The 17,441-nt window shown below is 53.0% G+C and overlaps 6 protein-coding genes across 6 annotated transcripts; 3 read left to right on the forward strand and 3 right to left on the reverse strand.

Annotated features, from left to right (window-relative positions):
• Nucleotides 1-695: 695 nt before the first annotated feature.
• Nucleotides 696-2,958, forward strand: NEUTE1DRAFT_126829 (uncharacterized protein; the record flags this gene model as incomplete). The annotated part of the gene is made up of 3 exons (XM_009858839.1): nucleotides 696-894; nucleotides 957-1,036; nucleotides 1,095-2,958. 3 exons carry the CDS (start codon nucleotides 798-800, stop codon nucleotides 2,508-2,510), a joined length of 1,593 nt encoding a protein of 530 aa, XP_009857141.1.
• A 598-nt stretch (nucleotides 2,959-3,556) lies between these two features.
• Nucleotides 3,557-5,245, reverse strand: NEUTE1DRAFT_92946 (uncharacterized protein; the record flags this gene model as incomplete). The annotated part of the gene is made up of 1 exon (XM_009858840.1): nucleotides 3,557-5,245. One exon carries the CDS (start codon nucleotides 5,104-5,106, stop codon nucleotides 3,700-3,702), a length of 1,407 nt encoding a protein of 468 aa, XP_009857142.1.
• Nucleotides 5,246-6,634: 1,389 nt separating this feature from the next.
• On the forward strand, nucleotides 6,635-8,068 carry NEUTE1DRAFT_126831 (uncharacterized protein; the record flags this gene model as incomplete). Its single annotated transcript, XM_009858841.1, has 2 exons — nucleotides 6,635-6,712; nucleotides 6,782-8,068. 2 exons carry the CDS (start codon nucleotides 6,635-6,637, stop codon nucleotides 7,898-7,900), a joined length of 1,197 nt encoding a protein of 398 aa, XP_009857143.1.
• Nucleotides 8,069-8,229: 161 nt separating this feature from the next.
• Nucleotides 8,230-9,302, reverse strand: NEUTE1DRAFT_92950 (uncharacterized protein; the record flags this gene model as incomplete). Its single annotated transcript, XM_009858842.1, has 3 exons — nucleotides 8,230-8,901; nucleotides 8,985-9,118; nucleotides 9,257-9,302. 2 exons carry the CDS (start codon nucleotides 9,015-9,017, stop codon nucleotides 8,443-8,445), a joined length of 492 nt encoding a protein of 163 aa, XP_009857144.1.
• A 341-nt stretch (nucleotides 9,303-9,643) lies between these two features.
• On the reverse strand, nucleotides 9,644-14,032 carry NEUTE1DRAFT_150833 (uncharacterized protein; the record flags this gene model as incomplete). Its single annotated transcript, XM_009858843.1, has 3 exons — nucleotides 9,644-11,190; nucleotides 11,245-13,753; nucleotides 14,013-14,032. The coding sequence occupies 3 exons, from the start codon at nucleotides 14,030-14,032 to the stop codon at nucleotides 10,003-10,005; spliced, it is 3,717 nt and encodes a 1,238-aa protein (XP_009857145.1).
• Nucleotides 14,033-15,471: 1,439 nt separating this feature from the next.
• On the forward strand, nucleotides 15,472-17,095 carry NEUTE1DRAFT_133908 (uncharacterized protein; the record flags this gene model as incomplete). The annotated part of the gene is made up of 2 exons (XM_009858844.1): nucleotides 15,472-15,817; nucleotides 15,954-17,095. The coding sequence occupies 2 exons, from the start codon at nucleotides 15,689-15,691 to the stop codon at nucleotides 16,911-16,913; spliced, it is 1,089 nt and encodes a 362-aa protein (XP_009857146.1).
• Between the last annotated feature and the right edge of the window lie 346 nt (nucleotides 17,096-17,441).

A 17,441-nucleotide genomic window follows, 5' to 3' on the forward strand; every position in this document is an offset into this window, starting at 1 on the left:
GCCGTGGTGTCCTCACCAGTCTGATCCGTGTGCTTTCATCGTCAGTGGTTTTTTTGGCAGTCGTTTTTGTAAGTACCTCTCATTGCTTTCCTACCTACCTAGCGCTTTCCTTCAGTCGGACCGTTCCAAGTATACTCCTTACCGGCATTTTGCCTTGGACTGCACCTAAGTACCTAGCGAGAAGCTCGGGCCTGCAGCGGAACCAGCCAGGAATTTCCGTTTCAAAGCCCCCGGCCGGCCCAAGACAGTGGGCATGGCACTTGCTACCTCTATGTACTTTCGGAGTTACGTACCGAGCAGGACAAGTGCAGGCAGCTTTCCTGCTTGTTGGGTTCAAGTCGGCTCCGTCCACAAACCTGACATGCCGCGGATTGCATCCAAAATTTACCTGGCTGGAACCACTGCGCGCGGTACCCATCAGACCTCCACTGGGCGGGCATTTGATCCAATGCCCCTGGTACCCCACCGATTATGCCCCTCCACGAGCATCCCACCTAACATCATACCGTCACGGAGGATTCCCCACGGAGAAGCACTCGCATCGTACAGGAAATCGTCCACCACTACCAGTGCATATATTAACCTGAACTCCCCAGGTTCTCCGGGCTCTCCTCCCCGACTCGGCACTTCATTATTCTTCCTTCTTATCTCGACAATCCACTTTGACTCCTCTCACAACCAAGGCCACGTTTTCTCCCCCGGCCCTCTCGCAACAAGCACACCAACCACAACCACCCGCAGTGTGCGAGATTCATCCCCCATTTCCCACAACCGCCCCAGTCTCGAGCCCGCTCACTATGGCCCTCGAGACCCAGACAAAGACCGTTGTCGGTCAGTTCGAGTATTCGGACGAAGATGTCAATAAGGGTGTCGCAGAGTTCCTTCGTCAAATGGGTAGGTGGTCCCATCGCCGTAGACAAATGCCGCAACAAGCTCTGACAAATTGAGGATTGCAGCCGAAGGTCTCGAGAAGGATGGCGCTAGCATGAGCCAGATTCCCACATATGTCACCGCCGTCCCCAATGGCACTGAAAAGGTTGGTTATACACTGCTGACAAGTACTTGCATCGATGGCTAACCTCCTCTGATCGTAGGGTCTTTACATGGCTGTCGATCTCGGTGGCACCAACTTCCGCGTTTGCTCAATCCAGCTCAACGGCGACACCACCTTTCGTCTGACGTACACCAAGGTCGCTATCCCCAGAGAGCTCATGGTTGCCAAGACCGCTGAGGAGCTGTTCGCTTTCTTGGCAAAGCAGGTCGAAATCTTCCTCAGGACACATCATGGAGAGCACTTCGAGGCACATATCCGCAGACGCATGACCATGAGCTCCCCCGAGGGCTTCAAGGACGAGAACGTCTTCCGTCTCGGCTTCACATTCAGTTTCCCCGTCCAACAATTGGGTATCAATAAGGGTACGCTCATTCGCTGGACCAAGGGTTTCGATATCCCAGACGCCGTTGGAAAGGACGTTTGTGCCCTCCTGCAAACGGAGATTGACAAGCTCCATCTCCCCGTCAAGGTCGCTGCTCTCGTCAACGACACTGTTGGCACTTTGATGGCTCGTTCCTACTCTTCCCCTGGCAAGAGCGGTGCTATCCTCGGTGCTATCTTCGGTACTGGCACCAACGGAGCTTACGTCGAGAAGCTTTCCAACATCAAGAAGCCCCTAGCCGGCGAGTACGATAAATCTACCGGAGAGATGGTCATCAACACTGAGTGGGGTTCGTTCGACAACCAGCTCAAGGTCCTCCCTAACACACCATGGGATGTCCAGCTCGACCTGGCCACCCCCAACCCCGGTATTCAGATGTACGAGAAGCGTGTCTCGGGCATGTACCTCGGCGAGATCTTGCGATTGACGGTCATTGATCTGCTTAAGAACCCAGACGTTGCTCTCTTCAAGGACGATAACTCGAGCTACAATGACTGGAAGTCAACTACCAACATTGCCGAACACTCCCCCATCTACAAGCAGTGGGGTCTTGATACCTCGGTCCTCTCTGTCGCTGCCGCTGACAGCACCCCCGAGTTGTCGATCCTCCGTCAGGAGCTCGAGGCCAACCTCCACATTTATGCCCCCTCTTTGGAGGACGCTCAGGCTTTCAAGGCCATTGCTGGTGCTATCGGTCGTCGTGCTGCTCGTCTTTCGGCTGTTGCTATTGCTGCCATTGTTTTGCAGACCGGCAAACTCAACGACCCCGAGCTGGACGAGCCTATCGACATTGGTGTTGACGGAAGCTTGGTCGAGCACTATCCCTACTTCCGTGACATGATCTACGAGGCTCTCCGTGTCATCAAAGGCATTGGTGAGGAGGGTGCCAAGCGGATCCGTATTGGTATTGCCAAGGATGGATCTGGTGTTGGTGCCGCGTTGATTGCTCTCGTCGCCGCTCGCATGGAGAAGAGCACTTCCACAGCCGACTTCATCAGCGACCTGCGTCTCAACGCCAAGAAGACCGACTTGACAGCTGTGCCTGAGGATAGCGAGCTTGCCGCCGGGGAATAGGAATCCACAAAGGCAGCTTGTCCATTGCCAGGCATGACATCACTGACATGTCGCAGAAAGAGGTGCATTGTTATGTGAACATGGCTTAGCGCAGGAAAGGAGTTTGGGAGTGAAGGTTGACATAAAAAATGTGTTAAGCGAAGAGCAACATTTGTGTGCTGTGTAAGGATGAACGACAATGGGACGAGGAACCTGGAAAGGGATATGAGGTTCACATAAATATTTCAATGTTCTTCCTTTGGTATGGTTGATTGGGCAGGCGTCACTGGGTTAGGGTTTATCGCATTAGGGAAACCCCCAAGGCATGGATGGGCTTTGAATTTATATTTTTCTCTTTTATCATGAAATGGCAGTCGGATTGGAACGGAGAGATGTTTTCTACTGTATAACAAAAAGACTATCAACCAGCGAAGTTGTAATTTTTGAAATACCAGTTGTTCCTCCTCTCAGTTTTGCGTTATCCCTTTATCAATGATGGCATTTTGCAACAGTAGCCAACTCTAAACAACGGCTTTGATCCGAGTTCTTAGGTGCTGCTCAAGCCAATGGTGGGAGCACAGGAAATCCAAACTACAGTTGTTTTTTCTCGGGAGGTACTTGGAACGAACTGGACAATTAACACGACGCAAAGCGATGATGTGGTTTTCTTTGACCTCTTATCTTTCTCTTGTTCGGAAGAAACAATGCCCGACTTAGTTCACACCTCGACTATACCAAAATCAAACACCCACTTCTGACGAGGCATACCAGTTTTAGCAACGACATCCTGGTTCATCCTTGCATCACTTCAAGAGGTTTATAACAACCAACCAAGTTACTCCCAACATTAACTAAGTTACTTCCGCTTCTATAGGAATACAACAACACGTTTTCTACGTGTCTATATTTGAGCCACAATTCTTTTGAAATATATAGCCAAGGTAGGCAATGAATGCCGTCTCATCGGAGCTCCTCTTGGAAACTCTTGTCTGATTCAAGTCCGGGATTTACCCACCCCGATTATGCCCCACAGTATTTCACTACCCTTTATTTCAATTTTTTTTTTTCTTTTTCAAAATAGTATTACCTCTATAGCAGCATATATCTCTCCCATCCCATCTCCACTACGTTTGTTGTTATTACTTGGTCTGTAGCAATCAGAGGGCGGCAGAAGACGAAAGGTACTACAAGGTCAGACAAACAACATTCCCTACTGCCCAAAAGCAGCACTAGGATACGCCCTCCCCTTCTTCTTCTTCGGCGCCACCGAACTACTCCTCGAGCTAACCGCACTAGTGGCCCCCGAGGCTGTCGCGCTGGCACCGGCACCAGAACCACTACCGGGAACGTTGAGCTGGACCATCTCCGGCGGCAAGTCGTTCCATTCGGTTTCCGGTCGCGTGTTTTGGTACGACATGCCGGTTGAGGGGCGGCTGAGGGGTGGCCTTGTTGCTGTTGTCGAGGGAGGGGCCAAGGCTGGTGTTGAGGCCGATGTTGATGTTGACGAGCTCGGAGGAGGTCCTACCGGGGATTTTGGTGGTGGTGTAGTCAAAGAGGGTAGGTTGACAGCAGCTGCTAGGACGCCCGTGGCCGTGGCCGAGGCGGTGGCGGTTGTGGCACTGGAAGCCATGATCATTCCGGTGGGTTGTTGTTGTTGTTGTTGTTGGAGGAGGCGGTTGGGGTTTCGTTTCGGTAAAGAGTAGTTCGCTGCCCCTAACGGTTCTTGTGCTTGTGCTTGTCGACCGTGTTCTCCAATGTCTCTACGCACAATCCAAGCCGTGTCCGGTCGTAACTTGAAATAATACCCCCTCACTGGGTCGCGACCTTCGGTCCGGAACCCTCGCTGTCCGTACCACTGGAGTCCTTCCTCGTTTTCGGTCCACACGTGGGCGTAGATGGTTCGCACGTCGATGGTAGAGCCCGCGGCTGGCAGAATCGAGGCGCTAGCGATGATGTGTTCAAGCGCGGCGGCGGCCAGACCGAGGGATCGGTAGGGGGAGAGGAGGGCGAGCGATTGAATGTAAATGGCGTGGTAAGGGTAGTCGGCGGGAGCTGATGGGCCAGACTGGTTTTGTTGTATTCGGGGAGCCTGCGGTTGCCCGTTGGGATCTAAGAAAGGGTTCGGTTCGAGCCGACAGACGACGCCGCCAATGACTTTGGGCTCGGAAGTAGGGTCGTCGCTCCAGAGGATGACGCGCGAGAAGAGACCTGAGGCAAGCGGTTCGAGGACCTTGGCGTAGAAGGCGTCTGGGTAGGCGACTTGAAGGAGGAGCGAATTGATCCGGCGTAGGGCGGCTATGTGGTGCTCGGCCACCGCGACTATGCTGGCTTGCGAGGGGATCGACGGTGGGGATGGGAGAACGGGGATGTTGGCCGGGAGAGTAGCCGTGACGGGCACAAGGCCGGGACGAGCTGGAACTTGTTGCGGCAGTGGAGCCGAGGTGAGAGAAGAGGGAGGAGGAGGTGGTGGTGGTGGTACGGGGGTTTTCGGAAGCACGCTTGCCGTTGTTGCTGCACCGTTCACGCAGTCTTGAGGGGGAGGGGCATGTTGAGGTTGTTGTTGCTGCTGCCGGGGTTGGAAGAATGACAGTATCGAGGGTTGTTGACCACGCGACATGCTGAAAGTAAGTGGAAACCGGGAAAGCTGAATTTACAAAGAACGATAAGTGGGAGAGCGGTATGAGTAAAAAGAGAGGGAAAGAAAGGCTGAAGGAGGAAAATGACCAATGTTGCCGTGGTCACGACGAGGGGAGTGTAAATAACCGTCGTGTCAGTCATGAAGTCTGGCCCACCAGCACATGTCGCAGACGCATTTTAGAAGACATTCAGGGACACCACCATTGTACCCCTGGCCCACCCGGCAGCGATACCTACACTACATAGTCGTAGTGTACACACAAAGGATGGGCAATGATCCAGACCAGGCTTTTTTGACACCTTGTGTCGCCCCACATGTAATGGCAACACACGACGGGAGGATGAAGAGGCGGAATGCACTCCGCGTTCATACCTTGAAAAAAAACTGCACGTGCTTGGTTTTGGAGGGCTTTCAATGATGTTCTGTGTGTATGAGATGGTCGGGTGGTTCGGAAACCGAGGCATATGCCCACCTTGGACGGCTTCTATAAGACAATTCCCATGCAACAACATTGAGTTGTATGTACCGGGCCAGACAGTAGTCCTTACCTCTGTCACTCATAGTAACCAATGAATGTGAGTCTAACTCGCAGCCCAAATATCCTGTCTAAGGGAACCGACAAAGCCCAGTCGCGGTATCGATGTGTTGTAGTATGGAGATAACATGGAATAACACTGAAATTCAGGTACCGGCACAAGCAACCACCCAAGGCGTCCGCGGCAGGCACGAAGACACGACCAATCCCGGGCCGCGGCGAGGTGGAAGGGAGCATGGAAACTGCTCTTACTTCCACTTCCCTTCCTTGGCTGGTTGTAGGGTAGCCGCCTGATGGACTCATATGCTCCACTGTCAGCCAGTGCTCACACGCCTGAAGCCCACTACAACTTCTGCATGGACACAACTACCACAAAACCGCGACCTGCCGAACATCGCCGTGGATGGACATTTTTCCCATCAACCAAGCTTTGGGCAGGAAATTCCGTCACCACCTACATATCGAACACCACTCCATCTCACGGGCATATCGGCTCATTTACGGCTTCCGAACATATTGCGGCTTAGTCAATTGAACATTGCCACACAATACCGGTCCCAGTCGGTATTTAACCTTCCTGCCCCCATCACCACTGAAGGCTTTCGAGAACGAACACGCACCACTTAGTGCAGTTGACGGTTTCGGCTTGCTGCAGCCGAGTTGAACGACCCGTGGATGCTTCAAGGCCACTTCTTCGTGCGTGGACCAAAGGCTCGTTCCGATCAGCACCTGAAAACCGAAAACTACCGGCGAACGGCATCTCCCACCCGCTACGCCAGTCGAACTCCAACTTTGGCTCGGCCTGCCCTGCATCACCCGAGCCTGGAAGGGTGAAGAGAGTCGCGACAAATCCACTACTTCCACACGTCACGCGAGGACCATCTCATACGACAGCTGCCAAATACTCACCGGCTATTCCAGGGGTGTCGATCAGTCCCGATCTAATTTGGGAGGGCGTCTGTCATTGTCAAGATGTCGTCAGAAGGGGACAGGACCGGCAAGGCTGGTATTGTCGTTGCCCCTGAAGATGTCGGGAGTGTAGACAAGCTCGTAAGCATTTTTGCATCGACCAAGATCGAGCCAGAGACTTGTACTGACCCTTTCTTGTCCTCCCTGTAGGCATACTCCGTTGTGGATGATTTGCTTTACAATATCCTTCACGACCTAGTCCTCAAGGTACACCAAGACGAAAAAACCGCGCGGATGAGAACGGCGGCCATCAAAGTCGAAAAGCTCGCTATGGAGAACTCCGATCTATCGACCCCTGATGCACGGCCCGAGATTGTCGTGGAAACCGACGCTGCTCTGTACAAGGACGGACACGTTACGTTGAAGGGCAATCCGCTAAAGACTACAAAGGAGATTTTGTGTCCACGGTGTCAACTTCCCCGTCTGCTTCATCCTACAGATGGCAAAGGAGCCCAAAAGCCAGACCCAAACGTTACTTATTGCAAAAGGCACCCCTATATTGAAAAGCCAGGCTTCGACATTTATGGACAGACTTGGGTTCAGCCTGGCCCCGGCCGAGGAAAGAAAAAGAAGGACATGGAGAAAAAGATGGACCCCAACGATCCTGCAGCCGTGGCAGCCATGGAGGGAAGTGCCAAGGACCGCCCGCCTAACGTGCTCAGCTTTCCCAGCGCTACTTGCTCCAAGTGCAAGCGTTGTATCCTGGTGACACGTCTCAATAATCACATGGGCTCCTGCATTGGCAACAGTGGGCGAAACGCTAGTAGAGCAGCGGCTCAGAAGATTAGTAACGGTGGGAGCAACGGTGGAAGTCAGAACAACGACAACACTCCGCCAGCAAGTCAAAAGGGGACGCCCGTACCAACGAGCCGGGCAACTAGTCCGAGGAAGCGAGACGGTGATGAATTTGACGAGGATGGAGATGAAGCTGATCCTATCAGTGCTAAGAAGAAGAAGCTCAAGCCGACGGCTCTACCCAAGAAAGTCATTTTGAAGACCAAGTCGACGCCGCCCCTTAAGAAGGACAAGATAAAGACCAGTTCGATGCTGAGCGTCGAGCAGAGCGTGGATGACGATGACGTAAAGAACTCCACCGTTCAGGTGGTTCCCAAGAAGACGACACCGGCAAAAGGCGCATCTCCTGTTAAGAAGCTGAAGATCGGACTAGGCACAAAGCCGCAGCTCAATGCTCCGGGGAAGAAATTAGGGAAGAAAGAAAAGGATCACGAGACAGAATCAACGGGAAGAATGTCTTCGCCGCCTCATTAGATCTGGGAGGTGCCTGACTCTAACTGACTCAAACACTGACTAACGATGGACTGTTTTGGTAACCACGGGAGGAACCAAAAAAAATGTTTTGGGCGTTACCTATACACACATTTATACATTATACCCCATTCTTGTCCCAAAAATAGACATTGCTCAAAGACATTGCTCAAGGATTGGAAATCGGACAGAGCCCTTAGATGATAATCGAGATGCCGCATACCGACCCAAGATATGTCAATCAAGTAGATTTCTGCCGTGATAGGGCAACGCACGTTGGTCAGACCAGGATGAAATCAGAGTTACCTGGTCACACGTTTCTCTTGTCTTTCACAGCTGTGTAATGCATGTAAATTGCCTGAGAAGATGAGGTCGACCGTGGGGCCTTTGGTATATCCCAACTACTGTAAATGAGCGCAACAATGCGGCAGCTCATTTTGACTAAAAAGTAGTTCAGCGAGCTCTCCAGGCCCACATGCACTTGAACTCCTCACCCCCCCTTTTCATCCCTGATCTCAGTCCCTCACTCACTCCCCCCGTCGACGTCAAGCCTCCATATCCTCCTCCCTCACCACCCTCGCCTTCACAATCTTCACCTCCGTCGCCGGCCGATCCTCCTTATCAGTCGGCACCATGCCCATCCTTCTGATAACCCCCATCCCCTTCTTCACGCGTCCAAAAATCGTATGCTTCCCATCCAACCAAGGCGTCGGCGCCAGCGTAATGAAAAACTGGCTCCCGTTGGTATTCGGGCCCGCGTTCGCCATGCTCAACACCCCCGCGCCGGTATGTTTCAGGCCAGGGTGGATCTCGTCTTCGAATTTCTCGCCGTAGATGGAGGAACCGCCCCGGCCGGTCCCCGTGGGGTCGCCGCCTTGGATCATAAAGTCCTTGATGATTCGGTGGAAGACGGTGGAGTCGTAGTACCCGCGGTCGGCAAGAGTGGCAAAGTTTTTGCACGTTTTGGGGGCGTGGTTGGTGTAGAGTTCTAGGGTGAAGGTGCCCTGGAGGGTGGGTGGGAGAAGGAGGGTTAGAGTTGAGGATGAATGAATGGGTGAGGTGAGGTGAGGGAAACAAGGTAAGGTACCATGGTGGTTTCAACAGCGACGTCGGTGGCCATTTTTAATAACAGGTATTGATGGCTTTTTATCGTAGATAATCAGTTGCGGTTTGTTCGTTGGTGGTTGTTTTGTGAGTTTAGTGTTTGAGCTCACTTGGTTACTGTTGGTTGTGATTAGAGACAGAATTATTTTGAGAGGTATGAGAAGGGTGGGGGAGATGGTTCATGGTTGTGGCTCGATCAGCGTATGGGATAAAGACATGCGGGTGGATTGAGAAGCCAAAAATTATATGCCATACATATTGATTTCAATAATCTGAAATACCTGGTCTTGTATGTGAAATTCGTTGTCAATGTGAAATTGTAAAGTCGTCCTTCGACAAGGTTCTGAACAAGTCAATGTTGATGCGGCGACATTCCATGATATGGTCAGTGCACACGTTCCGGAAGCCTTACCAATACAGTTTGATTACATTTGGGCACTGTCTGTCTTCGCGGGTTAAGTGCCAATTTGTGCGATTGTCGCACAGTGCGATTTACTGTACACCATAGTGTAGTGAGCATCCGGTGCCATGTGAAATTAAGATTGAGGAATCGTGCTATTTGTAGTCCTTCTATATAGTCATACCCGTTGTAGAAGCGGACAGCAGTAAATTCAAAGAGTTGATTCTTTTGAAAGTTCCTGTACGATATGGAACACGTACATAAAAGCAATGCATAGAAAATATTGTGTACGAGCTACTGTCATAAACTAATGAAGTCACGCCTCGTTTTCAACAACTGTTCAACGTAAGACGTGAATAAATCATCTCTGCATTACACCAGTTATAGGAGACACCCGAACTCATCCTCTTGTTAACATTCAAGAACTCCACACGCTCAAACCTCCGTTTACGTATACTGTATCAAACCACCGTCCCTACTCTAGCACACGACTAAGAGACCGAGACCGCCACCTCGCCCAACGTCCCTTCTTCTTCTTCTTCTTCTTCACAGGACTCAAAGACGCCTGATCAAGCATCCCATCCAACTCATCAACAACATACTAAGCATCCTGGAAAATGGGCTCCAGACCCTGCCAAGCACTGGGGTCGCCATTCGGACCAGCCTTCGCGCGCCTGTTCCAGTACTCGCCGTTGAACTGCCAGTACTCCTCGCCTGTGATCTCGCACCGCGCCTTGGTGAACCACGCGGGCTTAAACTCCTCGCCCTTGCTCTCGCGCGCCTTGCGGCGCGCACGCTGGGCCTCCTCGAGTCTGTTCTTCTCCGTCGCCGCAAAGTCGTACTCGCCCTCTTCCATAGCACGCTGATCGGGGCGGAAGCGAGAATCCGTGGGGGCGAGCCAAGGCTTGAGGTTGTCGTCGAGGTGGTTAAAAGTGACGACGAAGGGAGTCAGGTTGAAGGGAATGCCGGTGGGACGGGGGTTAGCCTGCCAGATAAGGAAGGCCTTAGATGGGTCATTGATGCTGCCCTGATGGACCGTCTCGTTTCCGGACTTCTCCTCAATGGTGGCCTCGTAACCGGGTGTCAAGCGGGCATAAAATTTGGAGTTCCAGCGACCACCCAAGCTGACGCGGACCTGACCGTTGGCATCGAGGATCTTGCCACCAATCAGGTAGGCACTCGACTTGGTCCAACCTCTGGGCTTGAACTCGACGTAGGAAACCTCGCCGGTGGTCCAGTTTTTGATCTCCATCACACCGTAATTGTCAACCACGGGGTTACCGGTGATAATGCCAATGACGGATGAAGTGACCTTCTTCCAGGTGTAAAAGTCCTCCTTGCCGCCGGAAGTCGGCCTGAGCTTAAGAAACCAGGTACCGAGAGGGTTGACATCGAAGGACTTGCCGTAGAATTTGGACTTGACTGCCGATTCTCCGTAGTAGGTCCACTTGGGAGATTCGGCCCAGGCTGCACCGATGGGTGGGTGATGGCTAACCTGCTCAATGAAGAAGCGGTAGTTCTTGTCCGGTCTCACATACTCAAAGGTCTCACCAAGAAGTGGGTTGAACGGCTTAGCAACGCGGCCGATGGTGGATGCGTATTCACTGGCAGCGAAGGCGGAAACATAGATCAAACGCTCAATGGAATCAGCGCGATCAGCGGCTAGATCCAAGAGGTCGGCGTACTCCATGTCCTCAGCACAGCGGTAGAGGAGTGAGGTGGGCTCGTTGAAGGATACGGGCAGGGTCATCTTGGTCATGTCCTTGCCAATCATGGATTTGAGGATGCCCTAGACTCCACGTTAGTGCCATGTTTAATATCCAGACTGTTAATCCAAACTTACCCAGAGCGAGATAGTGGGTCTGTTGTCCGCATCCATCTTCAACTTGGTCCTGATACCGTTCTCGTATCCCTTGAACGAGTCACTGATATCTGTCCCATCTGAGATGACTAGCTGGGTATCGCTCTGCGAAGCCACAGGTTCCGAAGGGGGAAGCTGGGAAACTTCGACGGTACCGGCGTCGACCGCATCAAAGAACTCTTCCTCATCGGAGTCAGAGTCAGACAACTCTGCCACCTGATCCCTGATGGTCTTTTGACGGCGAATGCTCTGGACCGGCGACTGTGGTCTGGCATCAGCCTGTTCGGCGTCGGCCTCATCAGTGGCCTCGGCAGCAGCGGCAACAGTTGGTGCAGTTGCCTTCACTTGGCCCTCGTCAATAATGCCTGACCCAAGAGCTTCCTTGAGGATACGCTTGGTGATCTTCCTCTTTGCCTCGGCCTCGCCAACCCGAGCCTCCAAAGCTTCCTGCTCCCTGGCAACTTGGGCCATGCTTTCCTCCCACATCTGGCGCATTTCACTCTCGCGGTCAAGTCTGTACTGCCAGTACGCGTCGCGATCCTTGGAGATGCGCAGGAGGTCGCCGACAAGTCCCGTAAGAGAGCGGATTGCAGCATCATAGGTAGCCAGAGCTTGAGAGGCCTTGGGATCCGACAACCTGAGGTCGGAGTTCTTGTTGGTTTCCGCCATCAAGGCTGCGGTGACTTGTGCCATGGTGTCGAGCTGCAGTCTTGCAGACTGTGCAGTGATGTTGAAAGCATCTTTGTTTGCCGATGGAACATCCTGCCCGCTCGAACCCTCCCCATAGTCATCGTCATCGTCATCCGCGTGGTGATGCTCACCCTTGTCCGCTTCGGTTCCGGCATCGACAAAGTCATCCTCTTCGTTGCTTCCGTTGCCACTGGCGACGTAGGAGGCTCTGGACGCCCTGGCCGTTGAATGCATCCGAGAAAGCTGCACACTCTGACGGCGGTGCTCGACGAAACTAGCATTGTCGCTACCGGCGTCAGATACGCTATGGGCATGCTCCGCCTTTGCTTGCTTCAAGAGTTCGGCATTGCGGACGCGCTGTCTCTCTTCTTCTTTAGCCTGGTCCTTGGTCCATTGGATGGAGTTGTTGAGGGCCCAGAACCAACGCTTTGCCTCGACTTCGTGATTGGCCTTCAGAGTGTACTTGACCGAGTTTTTCCCTATAATTTCAAACTTGGTTTTCTCATCAGGGGTCATATGAAGCTTGGCTATGCGCATGTTAATAGCACCACGGCAGGCAGACCCTGCGTCATCCTGGTGCTTGTAGTAACTCAAGACGCCATCCTCCAGTACGAACCAACGAAGCTGGTATCCCTTTCTGTAGTTGGTCCACTTTTTCAGATATCCCTTCATCTCGCGAGCTTCTCTTCCCGCCATAGGATCACCGGACGCCGCAGCAGCTGCCCCATGTGTGGCTGATCCCAAAACGGCCTTCTCTTGAATGCCCCTCTGGGCAGCCACAGCAGCGGGGGACTTTTTGAGCATAGCCTTTGTAATCTCGTCCTTTGTGACATCCTGTGGGAGCTTGCCATTACGATCTCTGCGGAACGGGTCTGCTCCGTGCAGCAGTAGAACCTGCATTAGCTTTGTGTTTCTGCGACGCGCGGCTTCGTGAAGGAGCGTGCCGCCGCTCTCGACCGTGGCCGACTCGGCGGCGAATTCGGTGCTGTTAATGTCGAGGACGGTCTTGAAACGCGGCTCTTCCAAGACCTCCTCCAAAGTTTTAAAGTCGCCATGGAGGATGAGGTCCTGCACCTGCCGAACCTTGTCCTCGGCAAACAACGATCTGGCGAGCTGGAGTTGCTGAAAAATGTCAGGATTGCGAGCGAGATCGATGGGTAACCGCCCTTGATGGTTCGCGATCGCATCGTTGATATCCTTGTGCTCGAGGAGCTGACGAACGATGTGGGTTCGTCCCTGTTGGGCTGCAATGTGCAATGGGGTATTTCCGTCTTTGTCGCGAGCATTGATATCGAGGGAGCCAGCACCATCTGACAAGACGTACTCGACAACAGTCTGTTCGGCACACTGGATAGCCAAATGGAGAATCGTGGTGTCTTCGAGAGGGCCGGTAATGGCGGACGAAATGCTCATGCGAGGATTGTGCTCGGCAGTATCGCGGATGGCTCTGGAAATCGAGGCTGTGTCGCCGTTGCGAAGAGCTTCAACGATACGGAACTTGCGTACGGAGGACTCGAGAGAGGCCGCGGCCCCTTTGTCGAAAAGCATGGATGGCGACCTTGCTCCGCCGACGGAAGGTGTGGCTTGGTGGTTCGAGACCGTTCGGCCTAAGGCGCTGCCAGTGGTAGACAGTCTGGAAGAGTGACCTCTGGACGCCTGTTGGCTAGGGATGTGGATGTTCTGAGGTGTAGAATAAGAGCCGGACGCTCTCTGGCCGTCGTCGGAGGCCATGTCGTCGTCGACTGGCGGCTTGCGCCTGCTAAGGAGCGAGCGGGCGGCGGATTTGGATCGTTTGTGGAGGCTGCAACAAGATAGGTATTAGTTGATGTTGATGAGTGAATCAAGCTAGATCATCAACTGGCGATCGTTGTAGTTGCTGTGTCTGCTGCGTCAAAACTGAAGCCAGGGAGTGGGAAGGAAGCGACGGGAGCTTGGGAACTGAAGTAGCGTAAACAGGGCAAGCAAGATGCGGGCAGGTGGGGTGAACAGGATGCGGGTTGGGATGATGCTGCAGTCAGGCTGGTTTCAACCGCCCGAACCACAAGCAAACATGCACTCACCTTTCGCCGGTCTCAGACATTGCGATCGGAGTTTTGTGAATTAAAGGTGAAGAGGGACTGAATCAAGAAATGTGAAGAGAGTGTGAAAGTGTCGCTAGCACAGGTTACTAACCCCCGCACTATGGACGGGACTCGAGGATAAGGAAGGATAGACAGGGAAGACTGTTTGTTGAAGTTCCGTTGCAAGTTGCAACAGCAACACATCAACGTAAGAACAAGAAGTCCAGACCACCAGAGATTGTCGTCAGAAAAAGGGACCAGAGGACAGCTACGCTGCTTGGTATCAACAACGTGTTTCACTATGCCACTAATTATGAGACTCCGTATTGCGGGTCAAAGCATTGAGCAAGGAGCTTGGGTCTCTTGGGTACGGTTGCAGAAAAGACGTCCAGGGACCTACACCACATATCATGGGCGGAGGCAGAGTGGATATATTTCCAAGAGGACAAGGACCAAGACCAGCATGGCGGCGATGCCAATCCTAGCTCTCAAAAAGAAATGACGTTGTTCGCTTGCTTACTCGGGGGTTGCGGTTCGCTTTTGGCTGGCCAAGCTTTTCTCCCCCCTCTCCTATGGGGAGAGGGGGGAGAAAAGCTTGGCCAGCCAAAAGCGACCCGAAACCCTCGAGTAGTGGACGGACGCCATGCAGGACGGCGACAACAAGCGGCAGGATTCGTGCGAAAGGGCGGAATCATTCCAGTGCCACACACACACACACACACTTTTCCGATGTCAATAGAACCGGGGAAAAGGGACGTCGCTGCACGTGCATTGTGGTTTGTCTCGTGGTCTTTGATGAAACAGCCGCCCGTTCATAGGTTCAATTGCCTGTTCCAACATAACCGCCGTCTACTGCGGTTGCGAGCAAAAGTTTTACCTCCCTGTCAGGTATCTCACACAGACCACCACAGCCAACGCTTCGTGAGCACTATGTGGTCAACGACCTGGCCCACGGGTTTAACTTACCCATATCACCATAGTAAATGTGTAAGAGAGAGAGAGAAAAAAGAAAGAAAGAAAGAAAGAGTCCGCCAAGCCCAAAGCCCCACAGCAATGATGAGTGGGCTATCGTGGGGTTGTCCCAACTTCCATTGATTGACAGGTGATAACGGCGGGGGACGGGCGTTGTGATGAACTGGCAACGGTCAAAAAGGGGTACGCATCGTGTTGTGTCTGACCTCGGAGTATCGCCAAGTCTTGCCAATATGCACAGTATAGAGTCTTCAAACGGGGTCCTCTTGTAGTTGCATATCCAAGACCCTGGCTCCCCTTCCACCACTTCCTCCGTTGGCCGCGGCATTCTCGCGGCAATCGATACGACCAACCCAGACAACAATGTAGTACCTCGGCAATTATGGGACTTCCACCACGGCTGACCTGGCCTCCCCTTGGCTAATGATTTCTGTTGATACAAAACATTCTGCAATCAAATATCCATACTGTATTTCTTAACTTATACCGGTGGTGGTGATATTCTTCGATCCGTTATACTTTTACTCGGCTTGCTACCAATTGGTTTAGAAACAAGCCTGGTCTCATTGGCATCCTCAAGTGTTTACCATACTCTCTGTCGTCTTACATCTAGATCTCTTTACCGTGTGACATACACTTGACACTCTGGGCGTCACATTGTGCCCAACTTTTCCATCCCATCGTCATTTATAAATTTCAACACAATGGGCAAGTCAGAAGAGGAATCGAAAGAGGCTCCTCGCCCAACCCTTATTAGACCGCCGCCCGAGGACTTAAGCAAGGCGCCTATCGAGAACACTTTGGAGGTCACAGAACTGGCCGTGATCGGACCTGTAAGTCTGGACTCGTATGGTGACATCGCATCTTTCACGACGTATACGTCCCATGCACATGTCTCCCATATATACATTCAGCCCTGCATCACGCGTATCCATCGTTACCGTCACTGTAAACTGACTCCAAACGCAGAATATCTTCACCAATGCGCGCCAACCATGGCATCCCCCCGGTGCCCGCGGCATCTACGGCGGCGCCGTGATCGCCATGTGTCTCGCAGCCGGCCAAAAGACCGTCCCATCTGACTTCCTTGTCCATTCCATGCACTGCTACTTCCTACTCGCTGGCTCCGGCGAACTGCCCATCCTCTTCCACGTCGAGCTCGTCCGAGACGGCCGCTCCTTCGCCACGCGAACCGTTCAAGCGCGCCAAAAGGGCCGCTGCATCTTCACCACCACCATCTCCTTCGTCCGGGAGGGCTCTAGCGGGCCGCGGGGCAGTCAGGTCTCGCACGCCTCGTCCATGCCCATCGACGAGAAGACGGGCAAGCCGTGCCAACCGCCTCCGGACGACTATGACGGCGAGCCGGAGCTCGTCCGCTCCGGGCCCAATCCTTTCCAGAGCGCGCGGATCGAGGTCACCAACGCCGACAGCCCCCGTCCGCAGGACAAGAAGACGCGGCAGTGGTACCGAGCAAAGGGCAAGATTAGCGCCGAGGGAGGGCAACAGGCACATCTGACCGCCCTGGCGTATGTGAGCGACTCATACTTCATCGGCACCATCGGGCGCATCCACAAGCTGTGGCGGTTCCCCTTCCACCCGGAGGACTTTGACAAGCTACCCGAGGACGTGCAGGAGCGGGTGCACGCGCTGCACGAGTGGGAGGGCTTGGGACACCCCAAGGACATGGTGGGCCGGCCCGAGATCGGGATGATGGTCAGTCTGGATCATTCCATCTACTTCCACGAGCCGGCCAAGGTCAGGGCGGACGAGTGGATGCTGAGCGAGATGGAGAGTCCGTGGGCGGGTGATGGGAGGGGTGTGGTGACGCAGAGGATCTATAACAAGGATGGCATGTTGCTGGCTACGTGTGTGCAGGAAGGGTTGGTGAGGTTGGAGAAGAATCCTGGCAAGACTGACTCCAAGCTCTAGGAGTGCGGTGTGATCTGTGTGGATTCGAGTTAGTGAAGACAGCGATGCATTTTCCATGATAGACATTGAATGACATAACCCCTTTCCAGATTACCTAGCCTAGGCACCAGTCGCCATGGACCAGCGGGGGTATATGTAGGGTCTGTTACCTAGCCCTCTCAATACAACGGGACCCAGTAGGTAGTCCTATGGCTCAGTGGTTCTCGCGAATGAAGGAAGGCGTGGCAGTTTTCGTATAGTTGCAGCTGGGGCGTGGTTGTTCGTCCAACATACGTACCTGGCCGACTTAGCTTTATGGGGCGGGTTATGAAGGGTATGAGAGAAAGAGTATTGGGTTTTTCTTGTTAGTCTTGGGCTTTTGAGGGTTGGGAAATTGGTTTGTTTTGCCGTGTGCAGAGCGAGAATTAGGTCGGAGTAGAGAGTTGATGATGTAGTAGCCAAGCAGTCGCGAATTTTCATAAAGTGAGTTTGGCTTGTAACAGTTCCGCTGTCTGTTACATGCCACTTACGTTCATCACTTATATATAC

This window comes from Neurospora tetrasperma (genome assembly GCF_000213175.1).
Source record: "Neurospora tetrasperma FGSC 2508 unplaced genomic scaffold NEUTE1scaffold_81, whole genome shotgun sequence".
Classification (NCBI taxonomy): Eukaryota; Fungi; Ascomycota; class Sordariomycetes; order Sordariales; family Sordariaceae; genus Neurospora; species Neurospora tetrasperma.